Source organism: Rhagoletis pomonella, unplaced genomic scaffold (genome assembly GCF_013731165.1).
Source record: "Rhagoletis pomonella isolate Grant_MI unplaced genomic scaffold, Rhpom_1.0 Rhpom_scaffold_00011, whole genome shotgun sequence".
Taxonomy (NCBI): Eukaryota; Metazoa; Arthropoda; class Insecta; order Diptera; family Tephritidae; genus Rhagoletis; species Rhagoletis pomonella.
Genome location: NW_023458565.1, coordinates 5,189,272 through 5,206,654, shown reverse-complemented (window position 1 = coordinate 5,206,654; position 17,383 = coordinate 5,189,272). Strand labels below are relative to the sequence as shown.

Sequence of the window (17,383 nt, the reverse complement as noted above, 5' to 3'; positions counted from 1 at the left end):
GGTGGTGGTGCGGTTGTGTGTGTTATGTGGTCTGTGGTGGCTGTGGTGGCTGTGGTATGTTGTTGTGTTGTGGCGACTGTGTGTGGTTGCTGTGTGAGTGTGTGGGGCTGCACGGGCGGACTATGAGTTGCCGTGGAGGCTGCTCTATTTGAGCAACAGGGGGCCACGTACGACGTGGTCCACTGTCTATGTGTCCGTAGTCCCGAGCAGACCCTGAGGTGACTCCACCCCTCGCAGGCATTACACTTGACTGAGGTGGAGTTGTGGTGTAAACGTCTCCGACATACACAGCAGGTGTATATTTCTGGCCCAGGGTTTGACTCGATGCCAGCCCTGAGTAGGAGAATGCGTAGTGAATGTTGCCCTATGGACGGACAACTTCTGAGATACTTCGCCGACCTAAACGGGGTTAGATCGCCGAAACAACAGCCCTTGGTCGGGTGAAACCCGAGTCATTCCGGTACGTAGCAGAATTGATTCCTCATTTCATTTGGTGGCGCGAAATTCTATCGGATTTAGATTTTTCGAACATCCAAAAAAATTAAAGTTTGTACCAATTACCGATCTCGAGGGGAAATTACACGTTTTTACTGCATAAAATAGACATTTTAAATAAAAATTCAGTAAACTTAATTTTTTTGCAGCGATGAGACTTCGTACATTTTATTTTATATTTGTCGAATTACCTGCGCATGCCTAGATTTATTGTGAGTTTTTTGTTTTTCTGCAAGCAAACAAAACTCAAGGCAATCATCAGTCTCTTTAATTTGTAAACTAGAGTTGATGAAAATGCCTTATTTGCGCAACTAAGCCCCGATTTGGCATTTCACCGTGCTTGCATTTAATTGATGTCCCAGCCAGCAAAAAATCCGAAAACCGATCTGAAAAAGGAAAAAAGTGGATGAAGTGCGTATTTTTGTCCGTTTACCGATTGCATTTTCGGGTATATTGACGATCGTTTTCCCATGTACAGACAACTACCAAAATTGTTTGTGAAACGGATACATTTTCGCTGTTTTTGTTTTCTGAAATTTGTCTGATTGAATTTTTCGTTCAATACGCTTTACTTCTGCACTTCACAGATAATTTTTCATGGTTAAAAAAAAAAAATAAAATAAAACTAGGAAGCGCCTGACGGAATTGGAACCCGGCACCTTCTGAAGGCTAACAAATAACGACATGCTCCTCTGCACGCTCAGCCACTGCCCACTACGCATACTTGCTTTCAAATGTTAAGCTTGAACTAATAAAATACAATTATTGCTTTCAAATAACATCATATTTTTTTCGAACATTTCGAACGTTTTCCGGATACGAAAATGAATGATAACTGTAGTCGTTTTCTATACGTTTCCGGATATGGAAAATTGTACTAGACTGCACTGTCGGCAAAATTTACGTTTCTTTGCTGGCTGGAGTTGTTGCAACAGCGTAATAGTTGTGCAGATTTTCTGTTCTATGCTCCGTTAATTAAGTTTTTAATTTCTAAAGAATACTCAGACGGCCTAGAGACCTCTTCCATGGCTCAAATTAAAAAAGAATATAGATCTTGATTAGCACTACAAGGTACTTTGTGTTCGAGTGATATACTATTTTGACAAGGTCGCACACGTGCAAGCAGGTCATAAAAAAATGCAATAAATATTTTTTTTTTTTTAAATTTAGGGGTCTAAACTTTTTAAACAATGGGATCGTGTTTCTCTCAAAATATATAAAACGTGTGTAATAAAATATATATTTTTTTTTGTAAAAAATCCAGTGGTTTTTCACCGCGGGGTACGTAAATAAGTCGCGGCCAAAACATCGACGTGCACACATTTGTCGCTACTCTTTTAAGCCCTGACCCCATGCGACCACATACATATGTAACGTTTTGTTTGACGGAGGTAAGTTTTTATTTTTGTATCTAAGTTTGAAGTCAAAGTTATACTTTTCTTTCTTAAAGTTAACTTTAATAAAGAGCTTTAATATTTATGACAATATACATTTCGTTTTATTTATTTAGTCACGGTTAGAATATCGTCGTGTACACATGTGTCGCTACTCGCTTGAGTGCTGACCCCATGCGCCTACTAACGTAACATTCTTGGCGGAAGTAAGTTTTAACTTTTTTTTTTAAGTTTGAAGTCGAAATAATCACCCTCATTGCGCGAGTCGTGTCGAATGCAAGTCGTTTTTCGAGAGTCGAATCGTATCGAAAATTTCACGTCATTGCCTAAAATTTCCACTCGACTAGTGTATTAAAACGGAAAAACTTGGCAGCACTGTACAATTTTCGACAATTTTCGTCGTTTATTTATTTCAGCACGACAGTAGACAATGCCAATGTTGTCGAGTCGTACAATTTAGCCTAATTTGCGACTTACACAATGAGGCTGAATATTTTTATTTTTTCAAGTTAACGATAATGGTGTGCTTTAATATTTTTGTTAATACACACTTCGTTTTTTTACTTGGAAAACTCTTTTTTCAACACTTTTATTGGGGTCACTGGGGCCCCATGCGACTAATTAAGGGTTAAAAACTGTCAAAAATTTTTAATCACCCTAATCGAAGAACTTTTGAAACGATTAGCCAGTCAATTAAATACTTTCAAAAAAGCTTTGATTTTGTCACCAGAAAAGTGTGTGAATCACAAGAAGGCGAGTTTCAGGGACCTGCCAATTCACTATTTGACTTTGAAGGAAAGAAAAGGAGCGGAAACTAAATATTTAAATCTTTTAATTTTTCCATGGATTAACTTTTCTCAGAACCATTCCATCCGAAGAATTTTGGATAATTGCCTAGGGACTGAAAACCGCAACAGTCAATAAAATGTTTGAAAATATAGGTAAGTAAATATATATTATTATACTTGCCGGCCTCACATGTAATGAATTCAACAAAAACTAAGATTCGAAGTAAGATGAGGTTGGAAAGCCTCAATTCAATAGTTCGAATAATATGTTATATGAAGGCCAATAGTTTCTGCTGCAAAATGTTTCCAATATCAAACAGTATGTTATCAAGGTTGAATAGCTCAATATATGACAACAACAGAAATGTAAATCATTCAGACATTGTGGAAATATTATTGAAGAAATTGTGGAAATAGCTGAGATCTCGCCTTATTATAGGTTTTTATTTAATTTTTAGCGCCGAGCTCTTAAAAGCGGATTGTGTGATTAATCAATTAATATGAGTTATAATAAATTTAATACCTATTGCAAAATGTGTTGAAACAAATATTTTTAAAAAGTATGCGTATTTTTAAAGAAAATTGTTTGTACATCACTACCATATAAGTGATTTGTGTTAATTATTATTGTCCTGAAGGCATTACCTATATTCGTTTTATGGGTATTCAGAACTTCACTACTTGCATCAGAAAGCATAGACGGCAACGTTAATCCGATTAAAATTGTATCCTGACAGTTTGAGTCCCACGCTCAGTAGCATTTTAATTAATTCTTTAATTTTTAGAGTTTAATTTAAGTTTTAATTAACTAATAATATAACAAATAATGTGAAATAAAAGGCTTGTTCGAGTTGCAATCACAACGGCAGTGTTGGGCGAATTATTAAAGTATCGCGTTCTGTATGAATTTCCAGCAATGTATTATCAGTTGGGCAGTTGCAACAATGTTGCCATTTTTCATCAGTACGGCCCAAATAAAAAATTTAAATAATAATAATATGAAATAAAATAAAAAAGAAGGTAAAATAAAAAATATAAATTAAATAAAACTAAAAAAAAAATAAAAAAAATAAATTTGAAATCGCTCTGACCGCGGATCGAAATTGGGTACCACCAAATAATATAACTATAATATGAAATAAAATAAAAAAGAAAGTAAAATAAAAAATATAAATTAAATAAAACTGAAACAAAACTAAAAAATAAAATTTTGCAGTCGCTCGGACCGAGGATCGAAATTGGGTCCCACCAAATTGTAGTACGCTTTATTTGCCTGGCAACTGAGTCATGAATCTAACGAACTGAGTCATGAATCTAATGGACCACAACTTTTAAGTAAATCCTGAGAACATCGATTTGTCGCTTCTCCGATTACAAATCTTTGCTTTGATTTTGGTTATAGTGGAAAATATATTTTTAAAAGCGTACTTCAAGTTTGCCCCATATGGGAAATTGGCAAAATTTCATGCATAAGTCAGACATTACCTCAGCTTTTTCTAATAACTAGGTCTAAAGATTCATCAAAGAAAAGAGCTCGAGACACTTTTTCCAAAATTTTGTCGAAAACTTCACGCCTACAGCACCTAATGAGTTGATTTTGGCTATGTTTATTGATGTCGAAAACGCTTTCTCTAGATGCGGTTTCCAGACTTTTTCTGCCGAATCGATTCTGGACCAAAGCAACGCCCTGCAATTTTCTTGGTTTTGCTTTGAAGGTGTGTTCAGCAGTATTGTGGTCAGTGGCGGATTTATCGTACAGGCAACATAGGCTGAAGCCTAGGGCGGCAGAATTAAGGGGCGGCAAAATTTAAACAACTAAATTAAAAGAAAAAAATTTATTTGGATTCAGCTGCACTTGAAATTGTGTTTGTGTCTGTAAAATATTATTAATGATTCATCTCATTCAATACAATTCAAAATTAGAATTACGCTGCGAATTTTTCCTTAGTATAGCAGTCGTTGAAATTTCCATTTAACTTTCATTCACGCGGCTTAGAAACCTGACGGCGCGCCTGCGCGTGACGCAAAGAAACAGCCGACACGCTGCCCCGAGAACGAGAATCATCTAAAAGGTTACCACACTTGACAACACTGCCGAAAAACGAGCGTGCATTTTCGAGAAAATTCTTGATACCAAGCCCACCAGTTTTTCATAAGTGTATCAACGTGAATAATCTGAAGGTCAGCTTCCGTCGTATGTCAAATTAGGCAGTGTATCTGTGTATGGTCTTCTGTTTGTCTTGCGCGAGGTCAAAAAATCTTCCGGATGAGCGATTTTATTTTGTATACTCGCATAGCGCTACTTCAATGTCCTGATAATTGGATTCTACTTGTCCAAACCTCTAAAGCATTTCAGTGCAGAATACATCGTGTTTTACTATATTGTAATAAAGCACTGACAATAACAATCATATTTGATATATATATATATATTTTTTTTTTTCGTGAAAAAAGGGCGGCAAGTTATGAATTGCCTAGGGGCGGCAAATATTTAAATCCGCCACTGATTGTGGTCCATTGCCTCTGTGGCCACGCAGTGCAATATACTGCCTATACGCAACAAATATCGTTTTTACAGTTGGTATAAGTTTCTTTTTTTTTGCAAAGCAAATGGCAAAAGCAACAGAGAACTTAAACGTAATGTATATGAAATAGAATGAGTTGAAACGGAAATGTGCCAGTTTTATTTATTATTGTGTTTGTTGTTGGTTTTAAGTTTGCCCGTAGGATCTTTGTACAATTTTAAATGTAAATTAAAACTAAGTGCAGTTTTTAAGTTAAAGACAAAAGTTAAATAATTAAACCGAATGTGCAAGCGCAAAACAGATGATAAAATTAGGTTCCATACGATTTAAATCCAAATTCATTTTAGGGATATTTCAAAATAATCAAATAATGAATGTATTGGTTACATTATCTCAAAGCAAATACTAAATACAATATAATAAGTAATTAAGGCATTTATGTTATTTTGTGTGGTAGAAGAAGGTTTTTAATTAACTTAGGAAATATTATTGGAAAGAAACACCAATTAGTAGAATAAAGTGTCTACTATGTATATTGTATGTAGTAAAATAACATTTTTTAAGCATTTGTTCGAGTATTTTCATTGGCTGTGAGAAGTCTATATGTAGAGATGTGTAACATAATACATACATATATACTATTTGTGTGGGGAGTGTTTAAGTGTTAGATAATGTTCTTGTTTTTTTTTAGAAATTAATGCGTTATGTCGGCTGTTTCGTTGTCGCTTGTTAGTTTTCATATCAGACATTCAAATTACTTCATTCGACCATCTTCATAATTAATTATCCATTTACGCAACATCCATACATCAATTCCATTCATGCCTCATCATCATCATCAATATTTCTTCATTCGTCTGAAAAAAACAAAAAAAAAACATATACAAAACAAATAAGGACATTTTCTTTTTTAATAAAAAACACAAAATTATGAGATTTTTATGTATTTAAATTACAAAAAAAAATATGTACTACATGCCAGTTGTGAGGGGGGGTTGGTTGAATAAAAATTTCAATGCAGTTCTTTTTATAATTATTTCTTAAATTATCTTTATTTTTATTATACTTCTGTTTACTATAATTTTTAGTAGCTAAAACATACATATCATGTTTTTAGGTGTTTTATTATTAAGGGGTTTCATATACATATTTAAAAGTAGTTATGTATATTATTGTGTAAATGTTATGTATTGAATTATTTCTGCAGCTATAGTTTTATTTATGCATACATACATATGCATATGTATTTCTCTTACTTGCATGCATGCACATGTGTATGTATGCATATACATACTTCCATTATCTTCATTTCTCGTTTTTTGAAGTATTTTTTTGTGGTACATATAAAAATAAATTGTTTTTCCTATATAAATTAATATATGTATTTATGTATGTGCTGTAATCAAAAACTAGGAGTATGTACAGTAGTGACCACATAATTAGACGCACATTTTCTCTTAATGTATTTTGATTTTTTTTTTTTGTAAAGTACATTTTAGTTTTTCTGCAACGAAAACCAAATTTAAAATTTCAAATATTTGCACAAGATTCATAAAAAATTTTCAAATTTAAAATAAAAATTTCTAGAAAAAATTCGGGTATGCAGTTTTATAGTAATTTTAGTACAATATTGTGCTAGTTTCAAGCGGCTGAGAATTCGCGCTGATTTTTCAGAATAATTTTTGCGGCCGATGTTGCTTAATTTCTCCCATATAAACAAGTTTTCGAACATACTTTGTATGGAAGCAAGTGCGTAACACCGTCCGCCAAAAAAATCTTGAAAATCAACGCTTGGGACTTGAACAATGTTGTACTAAAATTGAGTGGAGTATTAAACTGCATATAGGAAATTTTTCTTGAAATTCTGTTAATAGGTTTGAAATTTAGATGAGCATTTTTTGAAAAGTGGCAATTTATTTGTAAATCTTCTACAAGGTTTGCGACTTTGGGTTACATAGTTTTCGTTGCATTATAAACTAAATTTTTGTAAAAAATTAATAAAGAAATAAATAAAGAAAATATAAATGGTCAAAACTTATAAGAAGTAGTGTCTCTAATTATGTGGCCATAAATATATCCACTCTATTTCCTTTTCACCATCTGTATTTTCAATTTTCACATTACTTCTCGTTAGCCATTATGTTTATATACACACACATGTATATAGGTATATTTTTTGAACGCCTTCTATTTACTTAGCTTAGTTGTCCACTTTGCCATTTTTTTTTATAAAAAAAAGCGCTCTATTCACATATGTACTGTGTATGTATGTATGTATATTACTTCAACTATATTTTTATTATTTGTATGCATTTTTTATTTGTGATTTACAACCTCAACAGGTTTTTGATCGAGTATTCTAATTCTATTTTGAAATGCTTCCCTATTTTAGAACAATTAAGTATGTAATTTGTGCACCGCTTCGAAAAAAATTCGGTCGGCGCACGATTCTTAAGTTGATATTGCTTTAATATTTTTTTCTTTGTTCATATGTATGTATAAATGTATGTACGTATGTATTTGTAATTATGTATTCATTTATGCACACAAACACACAGTCCCACAGTGGGACGTCCCCATATAAGCTGCGGCCAAAAGTAGTAACCGTACTAGAAATTCGCTAAAATTTCGTATATGCGCTGTTCGGAACTTAGGAATGAAGAAATGTGGAAAATGGTAAAATTTAACGCGCTACCACGCCCACAGCTCTTGTGGGCGGAAATAGTAAATGTTGTCCGATTTTGATGAAATTCAGAGCATATGCTGGTTTTAAAGAGAAAATTTTAAATCTAAAAGATCGTCAAAATCGGTTTACATTATCGTCCAGTAATTCTAGAAAAACAGGAGCAAATAAAAAATAAAAAAAAACGTTTTTGATGAAAGCCAAATTTTCCAACTTGGAAGATAATCAAGAGTTTCTTATTAGGCGCCCCCCTCCTACACCACTTTTTTTTAGCTCCAAGTACTAAGTTTCATGAATTTTGGAGAAAATGAACAGGCACATTTATTTTATTTCTAAAAAAGTTCCTATTTCTTCATTTTAAAAATGACAAAACGAAAACATTTACAATACCTGCATACTAAATTATGTGCACGATATATATTTACACTGAAGCTTAAAATTTTACCTACATTTTATACAACAAAAGCTGAGCTAAGGCAAGCAGGACTCTTGCTATCGAAAACGGATCTCGTCCAGAGAAGCTTCCATTTTTGGCTGAATGTTGATTGTGGTTAATATATTGGCGAGTCATCAATATCTACAGCTTCTTTACTTTCCACCTTATATTGCATATTATTCATTTTATGTACATATCAGAGTCTTTCCTTTCAGTTCTACAATAAAAATTCAATAAATTTTACAGGAGGTGGGTCTATAAAAGAAAGAATAGAAGCTGAACTCGCAGTTCCCCGCACCTGGAACTATTTGAGATATGACACGCATATTTAATGTTAACTTGTCCTAAATTTCCCCTTTTTAAAGTAAGCACTCGAAAATTTTTACACTCACAAAATTATGTAGAATTTCAAAGTAAACTATTTCATACATTTCAAAAGATTTATAACAATTTAAAGCAATGTTTGACCACAGATATATTCAAAAACCGCTCATGAATCAGATTGGTTTTTTATATATCCGCACAAGTGGAAAAATTATTTCAAATTTATTGCGACAAAATCAAAATTTTTTCTTACAAATTTATTTTCTCGCATTGCTCCTACTTTAAGCTCGTGTCATGGTTGCAAATATGCATTTTTATCCAAAATTCTTTGTGGTTTGGGTTAGCTGGATATTTTGCTAATTACTTTTCCAGAATTCGCTAATCCGTTTTTACCACTTTTGGCCACTGTAGTCCCATAGTGCGACCCTTTACATAATTATTATTATAAATATATAGTTAGATAATTGAAAAGAAGTTTCGTTTAAAATATTCATTGATTGGGTGAATTTTTTCAAACTATGTACGAATTTCGAAATATTGAAAGATTCTAAAAACGAAATCTAACTTAAAATATAGGCGCACTTATTGTAAAAGTGCGCGTGGCACCACCTATACATACATACTGCATTTTTGACACCGCATATCTACCAAAATATTTGCTATAGAGTACTGGAATTTGGTTCGGATATAAATGACACCCACCCCATTCTCAAGTAAGAAACTAGAGGTTATTGTAAAAGTGGGCGTGTTGTCTCCCACACAACTAGAAATTTGATACCGCACATGTATTTCCGCTGGAGTATTGGATGCGGTGTGGATGTACATATATGAAATCAGTTCCATGCTCAAGTAGAAAACCGGAGGTTATCGGAAAAATGGGCGTGGCATCTACTCTATCTATACACATAATAAAATTGTAACAGACCGATGTCTGCACATTATAGATATTAAAGAAAAATTAATATGGGTGCTCTTTAATACAGCAACAGAAGAACATCATTTGTTTCCATAACGGAATTCTTTAGTTTTTGTTGTTTCATTGGGTCTGGATACTTTAATAGACTTATAGAACTTCTACCGACATATCCGCACTGCACCCCGATGTGCATAACATTTGTCCGGTGTGTGAAAGTACCCCATACCGCGGGTCACATATACATACATATGTACATATCTTTTTCTCGAATATTCCACATTTGATTATTTTGTTTTGAGGTGCTGTCAGCAGCCTATTTGAGGGCTTTTTTCGCCTACAAATTCCTCTGCAACCTTAATCACCACCTGGACGAAGGCGGTCAGAATGCAGCTGGGCATTCACGTCGATGGCGAACCAATTCCGACGGTGAATAACCCAAAAATCCTCGGAGTTACCTTAGACAATCTGCTCTCCTGCTCGGACCATACAACCGCAATTGTCAACCGAGTACAGAGCCCGCAACAAGGTCCTCAAGTCGCTGGTCGGCAGCACTTGGGACAAAGACAAAAAAACGTTGTTAGCAACATACAAGGCAATTGGCCGGCCAGTACTAACTTATGCAGTGTGGTCGCCGGGGACTAGTAGGACACAATGGACAAAGCTGCAGACTAGCAAGAACACGGTACTTCGGAGCGCGACTGGATGCCTTCTGATGTCGCCCCAACACCACCTGCTCGACGAGGCGCAGATACTCGCCATTAAGGAGCATAACACAATGCTCTGCAAGCACTTCCTAGTAGGGTGCCACAGGGTGCCAAATGACATCGCAGATGAATGAGCCGAAATGGAAGCTTAAGTTATCAGGCTTCAGTTCAAAAATGGCTTAATGTGAAGGGCGGAATAGTTTAGCTGGGATTTACATATACGATAAAGAAGACAGATTGTTGGTTAAAATAAATAAATATTTGGCGCTTATACTTTTGCTAAGTGTTTGACCGAACTTCTCCTTCAAGTGGCGGTGGTGTGCGTCTTTATGTTGTTACACAAATGGAGGGACACACAATTTTAAGCCGTCTCCGAATGGCAAATAGTTTTATGATACGCGTTTTCAAAGCAGAAATACACTCGGCGGTTTGCCATTGCCAGGCGAAGGGCGACTGCTGTTAGAATAAACATTTTCTAATATTAGGTGTTGCTCGGACCGACGGCGTGGTTTAGAAAGCAACAAAATTCGAACCCTTTTTCAGCGTGTTCTTCTGATCTTAACCCAGTCGAGAATGTGTGGGGCATACTAACCATTAAAGTTTATCCTCGGATTGAGGGGTTTTGCAAAAAAGCATTTATAGTTTTCGTCGTCTTCTTTTAAATTTGGTGATGGAAGAGGCAAGAACGTGCATAAATTAGTTTTTTTTTACATTTGTTACAACGCTTTTTTTCCTTGATTATGATATATATATGAATGCAAGTGTACGGATACCTAAATACAGGAATGTACATATGTATGTATATGTACATACATATATACCAGAGTTGGATTTTTTAGTTCACTTTAAAGATTAATTCACTTCTAGTTCGTTCAGCTTATTGAACTAGCTCTTCTGAGTCTTAGTTCGTTCATATTATTGAACTATAGTTCCCCTAATTAAACTACAACAGTAGGAGCTGAGCTACAGAACAAAAATGTAAGTATTATAACAAATACTATAAAAGATTGAATTAATCTGTGAAGTAAAAAAGGAATTTTTTCAAATCTTCGATGGCCCTCTTTAATAACGACATAATTCAGTCATTTTCATTCATTCGTCTTTCTCCAAAATCACAAAAGGATGTTTGGCTTTCATATGGCGAATCAAGTTTCCATGAGAGCCACCAACAATGCTTATGGAAGTTCGGCAGTGCCTGCTTTTCATTTTCTTTTATTAAATTTTGCCTTCGAAATGCGACCAAATTGCGCTTCACTTTGGCATCTGAAAGCGAAAGTCTTTTTTTAAACAACAAATTCCAAAAACTCAAATCAAATATTTATTTTTTTACACAAATTGCAATAAACGATGTAAAACAATGAAATCAATGAAATAAAATTTCGAATTCCGATCATTTGCTTCTTTATGACCTTACAATGAAAAACTAGATGCGAAATGTGTTAAAATTATTTCCATTTCCATTTTTATTGGAGTGTTGCCATAGAAAATTGTAGTTCACTTTAATGAACTAGTTTAGTTCACTTAAAAGAGCTAGCTCTTTTGCTCTTTAGTTCAAAACCTCCCCAAGCCAAATATATAAATATGGATGTGTACATATTTACTGTATACTTTGCAAAGCCTATAGTGGCTGTGATGAATTAAAATATTTGGGCGATTCCCTTATATTAGAAAAACGGGGGGGTCTACTCTGTATTTCGATTCAAAACTTAATGGGATTCAAAAAGCGACACGAACGAGTGCCAAGTATTCGAGCCCGAATGATTTCTTTTCGATTCGTAATACAGGGTAGACTGCTTGGACAATTTTAAACCCGAAAACACTTCCAAACAAATTTTAATAGTTCAATGAAGGCTATACCAGTTTAAGGGGATAGCCGATGGGATAAGAAGACTACGTTACGCTAAAAAAAGGCCCTGAAAACCCTCAATAGATCGAAACCTTAATTGAGTCAAAAATTGTATCGGAAAAAAATGTTCGCCGTGCACCTATTTTTCGCCCAAAGTATTTTTGCAAGGTGATTTCGAAAAAAAAAAAAACCAATTAACAATTCGTTCGTCGTACCCCAAGGGTGGTCCCATACTACTTTGGTTTTGATCCGATAATCTGATCATACAGAATTTAACGGTACTACTAAATTTGTATATGAGAATTGAAGTCGGTTTTGTTTTTTGCATAAAAATTACATGTTTTTTTTTGTTCGAACGTAACAGTCGCCTTTTTAAATTTTTTTTTGTTCTATCTTCGCCATTTACAGTAGGATCTTAAAGTACGATAAATCAATCTTCTAGTCTCGTGGAGGTAATTCTTTTTGATGCAAATTCATTGACCTCAAGTACCCCGTTATAGTACTTACCCACCAGATCTCAGTTCTTATTACCCTAACGTACCGCCCTAATGCCAGTAACTACTTAAAAAAAAAAAAGGAATTGCCAAAAAATGTAAAAAGACGACTCCTAGGTTCTTGCAAATTGCTTATTTTTTTTTTTTTGAGAAATTGCCTTGCAAAGAGCTGTTTTTTGTTTGCTTGTAAGTTGTCTACTGAACAATCAAAATTTGTATGAAATATTTTGCGAACTATTTATTCCATTATTTTCGTAACTCGTTCAATCGAAAATTAGTGTTTTTCGCGACCAAATCTGTGGATATAATCGACAAATTACATAAATTTTCATAAAAAAACTTTTAGTGATTGTATAAGTATACCAAATGTATATAAAACATTAAATATATTGATATGAATAGTTGCATACATTTGTATATTTTAGAAAGTTAATAAAGGTCCATAAATGCGAGCTTCAAAAAGTGGTTTTAGTCAATTAGTTAGTAATAGTCAACAGTTGCGCTTTTTAAAATTATAATACAAAATTCAAACTAAAATATTTTATATGTATACATAAATAATTATGTAGTTAAAATAATTCCTTTAAAACATTAAAGTGACTCTTATGCATAGGCATACATACTAAACAGTGGATGTAAACAAATGTTTCTTAAGTCTCCTACGACAAGAACTTAGTAAGAGTCGAATATTTAAATCCCTTGCTAATTTAAAAAGTAAAGCAAGTCGGCGATTCCGTTAGAAAATTCAGGATCTGGTAAAAATTTCTTCCATAAAATTTTGTTAGTTCAGAAAAAAAATCGAGATTTTCGAAAGGTTTTTTAAACGCATTCCTTCAATGTACTTGAACCTTTTTTTTTGTTTCTTTGGAGCAATCGAAAGATTAAGCAAATTCAAGATTTTGTTCAAACATTTTTCTCAAATATGCCGGCAAGAATGAAACTTAAAAAACTACTTTACATCTCAATACTTTTAAATACTCGATTCAAGTCAAATCGACTCATTGACGTTTCAGGTTTCACCGTTTAAACTAGGTAATTGTGGGGAAAACATCAATTATGAAAAATACTAAAGATCATTTAAAAATTGTATCTGTAAACATCTCAGTACGGCTTGACAAAGCATTAGGCGTTTCACTTACATACTATGTATGTACATATATAAGTAAGTTAAATTAGAAATTAAACATTATTAGTTTCATTAGACTTGACCCCTTTCTGTTTGAGTCGCGTAGACTAAACTGCCATCGTTTTTAGAAGGAATTCGCTTTCTTATATGCAGGGCGTACTCTTATCGTCGTTTTAAGCAGGGACGGTAATCATTATGAGTAAAATAATTTAAATCAGCATTTAATCATTATTTTATGAGTTTTATTTTTTTCGCTCTAAAATAATAATTATTATTGATTTTTATTTTTTTGCTCAGCGGAAATAATTATTATTTTATTTTTTTTTTCGATCACAAATAATGATTATTTTATGATTTTTATTTTTTCGCTCAGAGATAATAATTATTATTGAGTTTTATTTTTCCACTTAAAAATAATGATTATTCATAAAATTGAAAAGGCTATACAGACGCAACTTACTGAAATTTTGACCTGAAAATTTCGAGGCTTATTCCTTTATTATGGTGTCGCCCGCTCTGAAAAGGATACGGCGGAAATCGCGCTGGTATAGGTTTTGATTTTTTTGAATGATCATTATTTTTAAGTGAAAGAAACAAAACTCAATAATAATTATTATCTTTGAGCGAAATAATAAAAATCATAAAGTAATCATTATTTTTGATCGAAAAAATAAAAATCAAGTAATAATAATTACTTTTGAGCGAAAAATTAAAACCCAAATATTAATTATTATTTTTAAATCTTTATTGGTTAAACTCGAAAAATAAAAATCACTGTAAATTACAGTGGGACGTACGAAAACAAATACGTGGGTATAAATAAAATTGTTTTACGACGATTAAAACTTGTTGATTTTTTTGGATAAAATTTAAAAAATAATGATTGAGTAAGGTTGCCTAAATTGTACAGTATAAACTCTCTTTTATTTAAAACATTTCTCTTTTATAAAGCAAACCCCTTTCAGGCTAGTTTTATAAATCGATAACAATCGATCAATTACGCGCCTTTGCAGAATGACGATACGCGGTTTGTACTTTAAACGACGATGTGTTTATAGGTACATACCTACTAAAATATGAAAAACTTAGCTCCGTAAAAACATAAAGCTACTAAGGATCCCATATATCGTCTGGTATACAAATCTATTATTATAAATCTAACCTATGCGACCGGTATGGTATGCCATTGTCGTTGGGTGTATATATTTTCAAAAGTTTTATAAAAATGTTATAATTCCTTTGATTGTCGAAATATTTATACACATATCGCATATCAAAATAACGCGAGAACATCATCTCACACGAGGACTAAATTGGTTTCACATTTCTAAAAGGAATAAGAGATTTAGGAGACAACATCAATAACACTGATCTACAAAGAGCGGAAGAGGTTTCGGGAGCTGATTTCTAAAAGACTTTTGTTTTCTTAGTATCAGAATATAAAATTAAAATTATATAGTTTGGATATATCAGCAAAAGACAAACATGAAATATTTTCATAGAATTATGTTAATTAAAATAATTAAATTGTTTTCGTTTTTTGATGCTACGAACGAATGTCTAAAAAAAGCGCTTGGATATGTTGAAAATCATCTCATGTTAAGCTTATAAAAAAGAAAATCGAAATTATTTAATACTTTCACTTCTTCAATTAGTCAGGAATTTTCATAACGTTTGATCAGTGCACGACAGTGGAATATAATAAAACAACAAATAATAAAAACGTTATAATTTTTAAGAACTTGTTACTTATTCTTCCGGTTTTGGAACCTACTTTATTTTACTTTTGGGGTAAACATCCAAAGATGAAGCTTCTTTTTCGGCTATTTAAAAGTCGAATTTGTCCCTCGTTATACTACTATGAATAATTTGAAGATCAGACCCTGATGCTATGGAAAAAATGCTATAAGAATCGGTGACTATTAGTTAACCCGCTAGAAGTTAAGAGAATTGAAAGCGGCTGTGGGATAAGACAAGAGATATTATTTTTTGTATATTAATTTAATTATTGTATTGGAATCAGCTTACTTGATTTATGTTAGAATATAAGTAAATATAACTTATTAGAAAATATTTTAGTTGGTAAACTGTGCTAACACACTTATGTATATTATGTTAGTAATCAATAAATAAATGAATTGTACCTTAAAAGGTCCAACTTCAACAAAACAAGTGCATATGTATGTATATTGTGTTATCTGTGATTAATTATTTGAATACCTGTAGGCCTTATGGGACATATTCATAGCCGAAGTAAAATCGATTTTAAAGTAACTTGCAGCTTGTTTGACACATAGTGCATTGAAAATTATGGCAAAAACTATCTAACTTTAGTGTCGACTTTATTTTGACTATGAATACGCCCCAATGTATTTGATTACACTGTCCGAAACGGCAACCATTTTTTGCTTAATGCCAGTTTTTAGATTTTTTTTAGACTTCCCTGTCAGGAAGTTTGTAATTATTTAACACGTAGTTTATGCGTACTGGGTACAAGTCGCGCTCTGGATGCCCAAGTAAATTGAGAGCGCGAGGAAAGCGTTTTGTTTTGCAGTCCGTACAGGGAAATCCCCAGATCAAAAGTCGCCAAAGATGTCGATGAAATGAAAAGAACAAAAATTTTTCTTAGCCGTGCAGCAATCCATATAATACGCTAGTGACAGCGTTTGCTAAAAATCACATACATGTTCGTATGTATATACTTGGAGTTTTATCCTAAATGTTGCATTTTTTCGTTAGCTTTCTAATGCTCATCAACAAAAAATAATTATACTTCTCTGAAATAGAAGGACAAAAAACGTATTTTACCTAAAAAGTAGACTTTTCGAGTTATTTAACCAAGAAATTTTGAGGAATGCTGCTAGAGGGACTGTACATGGCTAGATACTACACAAATTTGGTTCGTTCTGATTACGGAGACCCAGCTGTCGTGGAAACGATTCAAGGTGATAAGCAGAGCTCGGATTTCGATGCAATGTCATCTTTTTTCTGAAGCTTCGGAGGCGTTTCCTAGTTATATAGAAGTTCTATTCGTAGGATTTCATAATTTATTTTTATTTTTTACTTTTTATCTTTTTAGCTCTTTCTAATATCCGGACTTGGCGGCAAAAGTGTGCATAAAGAGTAGTACAAATCCTTGCGTTTTTTGGTGGAATATTCATGAAAATGGTCTGACTGAGAATATGTGACATATGTTGAGACTTGCCTCTCTTTGTATGAATGTAAGCCCTGCAAAATTTATCACATGGTGCATTTACTGGGGTCCGTTTGGAAGTTTTTAATCTTCCTTATGCTAACATGAACATAATCGTTTTTCTATGATTTGGTTACAGTATTGCGACAATAAGAAGCGGATCACACAGTGGACCTTCTGTCATTTCTGTGCAGCTTTTTTGCTTTGGCTAAATTTCGTGTTTTTTTATACGATGCTTGGCTACAACTACTAACCATTTGTACACTTCTGCTGATATTCTGTATTTGATATTTGTAATTGTCTTTTAAATGCTTCAGAAGTTGTTTAGGACAGTTTCATTAACATCTACTAACACACTTATGTACTGTAAATACCTTTTCAAGTGACAAAAAAAAAATAAGCAGATTTATCGCTTATAATGGGTGATTTTTTTGAGGTTAGGATTTTCATGCATTAGTA

At 33.2% G+C, this 17,383-nt stretch overlaps 1 protein-coding gene across 11 annotated transcripts in view; it reads right to left on the bottom strand.

The window, feature by feature from the left end:
- Positions 1–470: 470 nt before the first annotated feature.
- Positions 471–17,383, bottom strand: part of LOC118747307 (tyrosine-protein phosphatase non-receptor type 61F-like) — a 22,657-nt gene continuing 5,744 nt past the window's right edge. For 3 of the 11 annotated variants that reach the window (XM_036481321.1, XM_036481324.1, XM_036481329.1), the window contains exon 7: positions 630–881. Coding sequence is in view for 5 of the 11 variants with exons in the window: in XM_036481329.1 (XP_036337222.1) it covers positions 842–881 (40 nt within the window). In the remaining 6 variants the exon portion in view is untranslated. The other 8 variants (XM_036481322.1, XM_036481326.1, XM_036481331.1 and 5 more) reach the window with 5 other exon arrangements.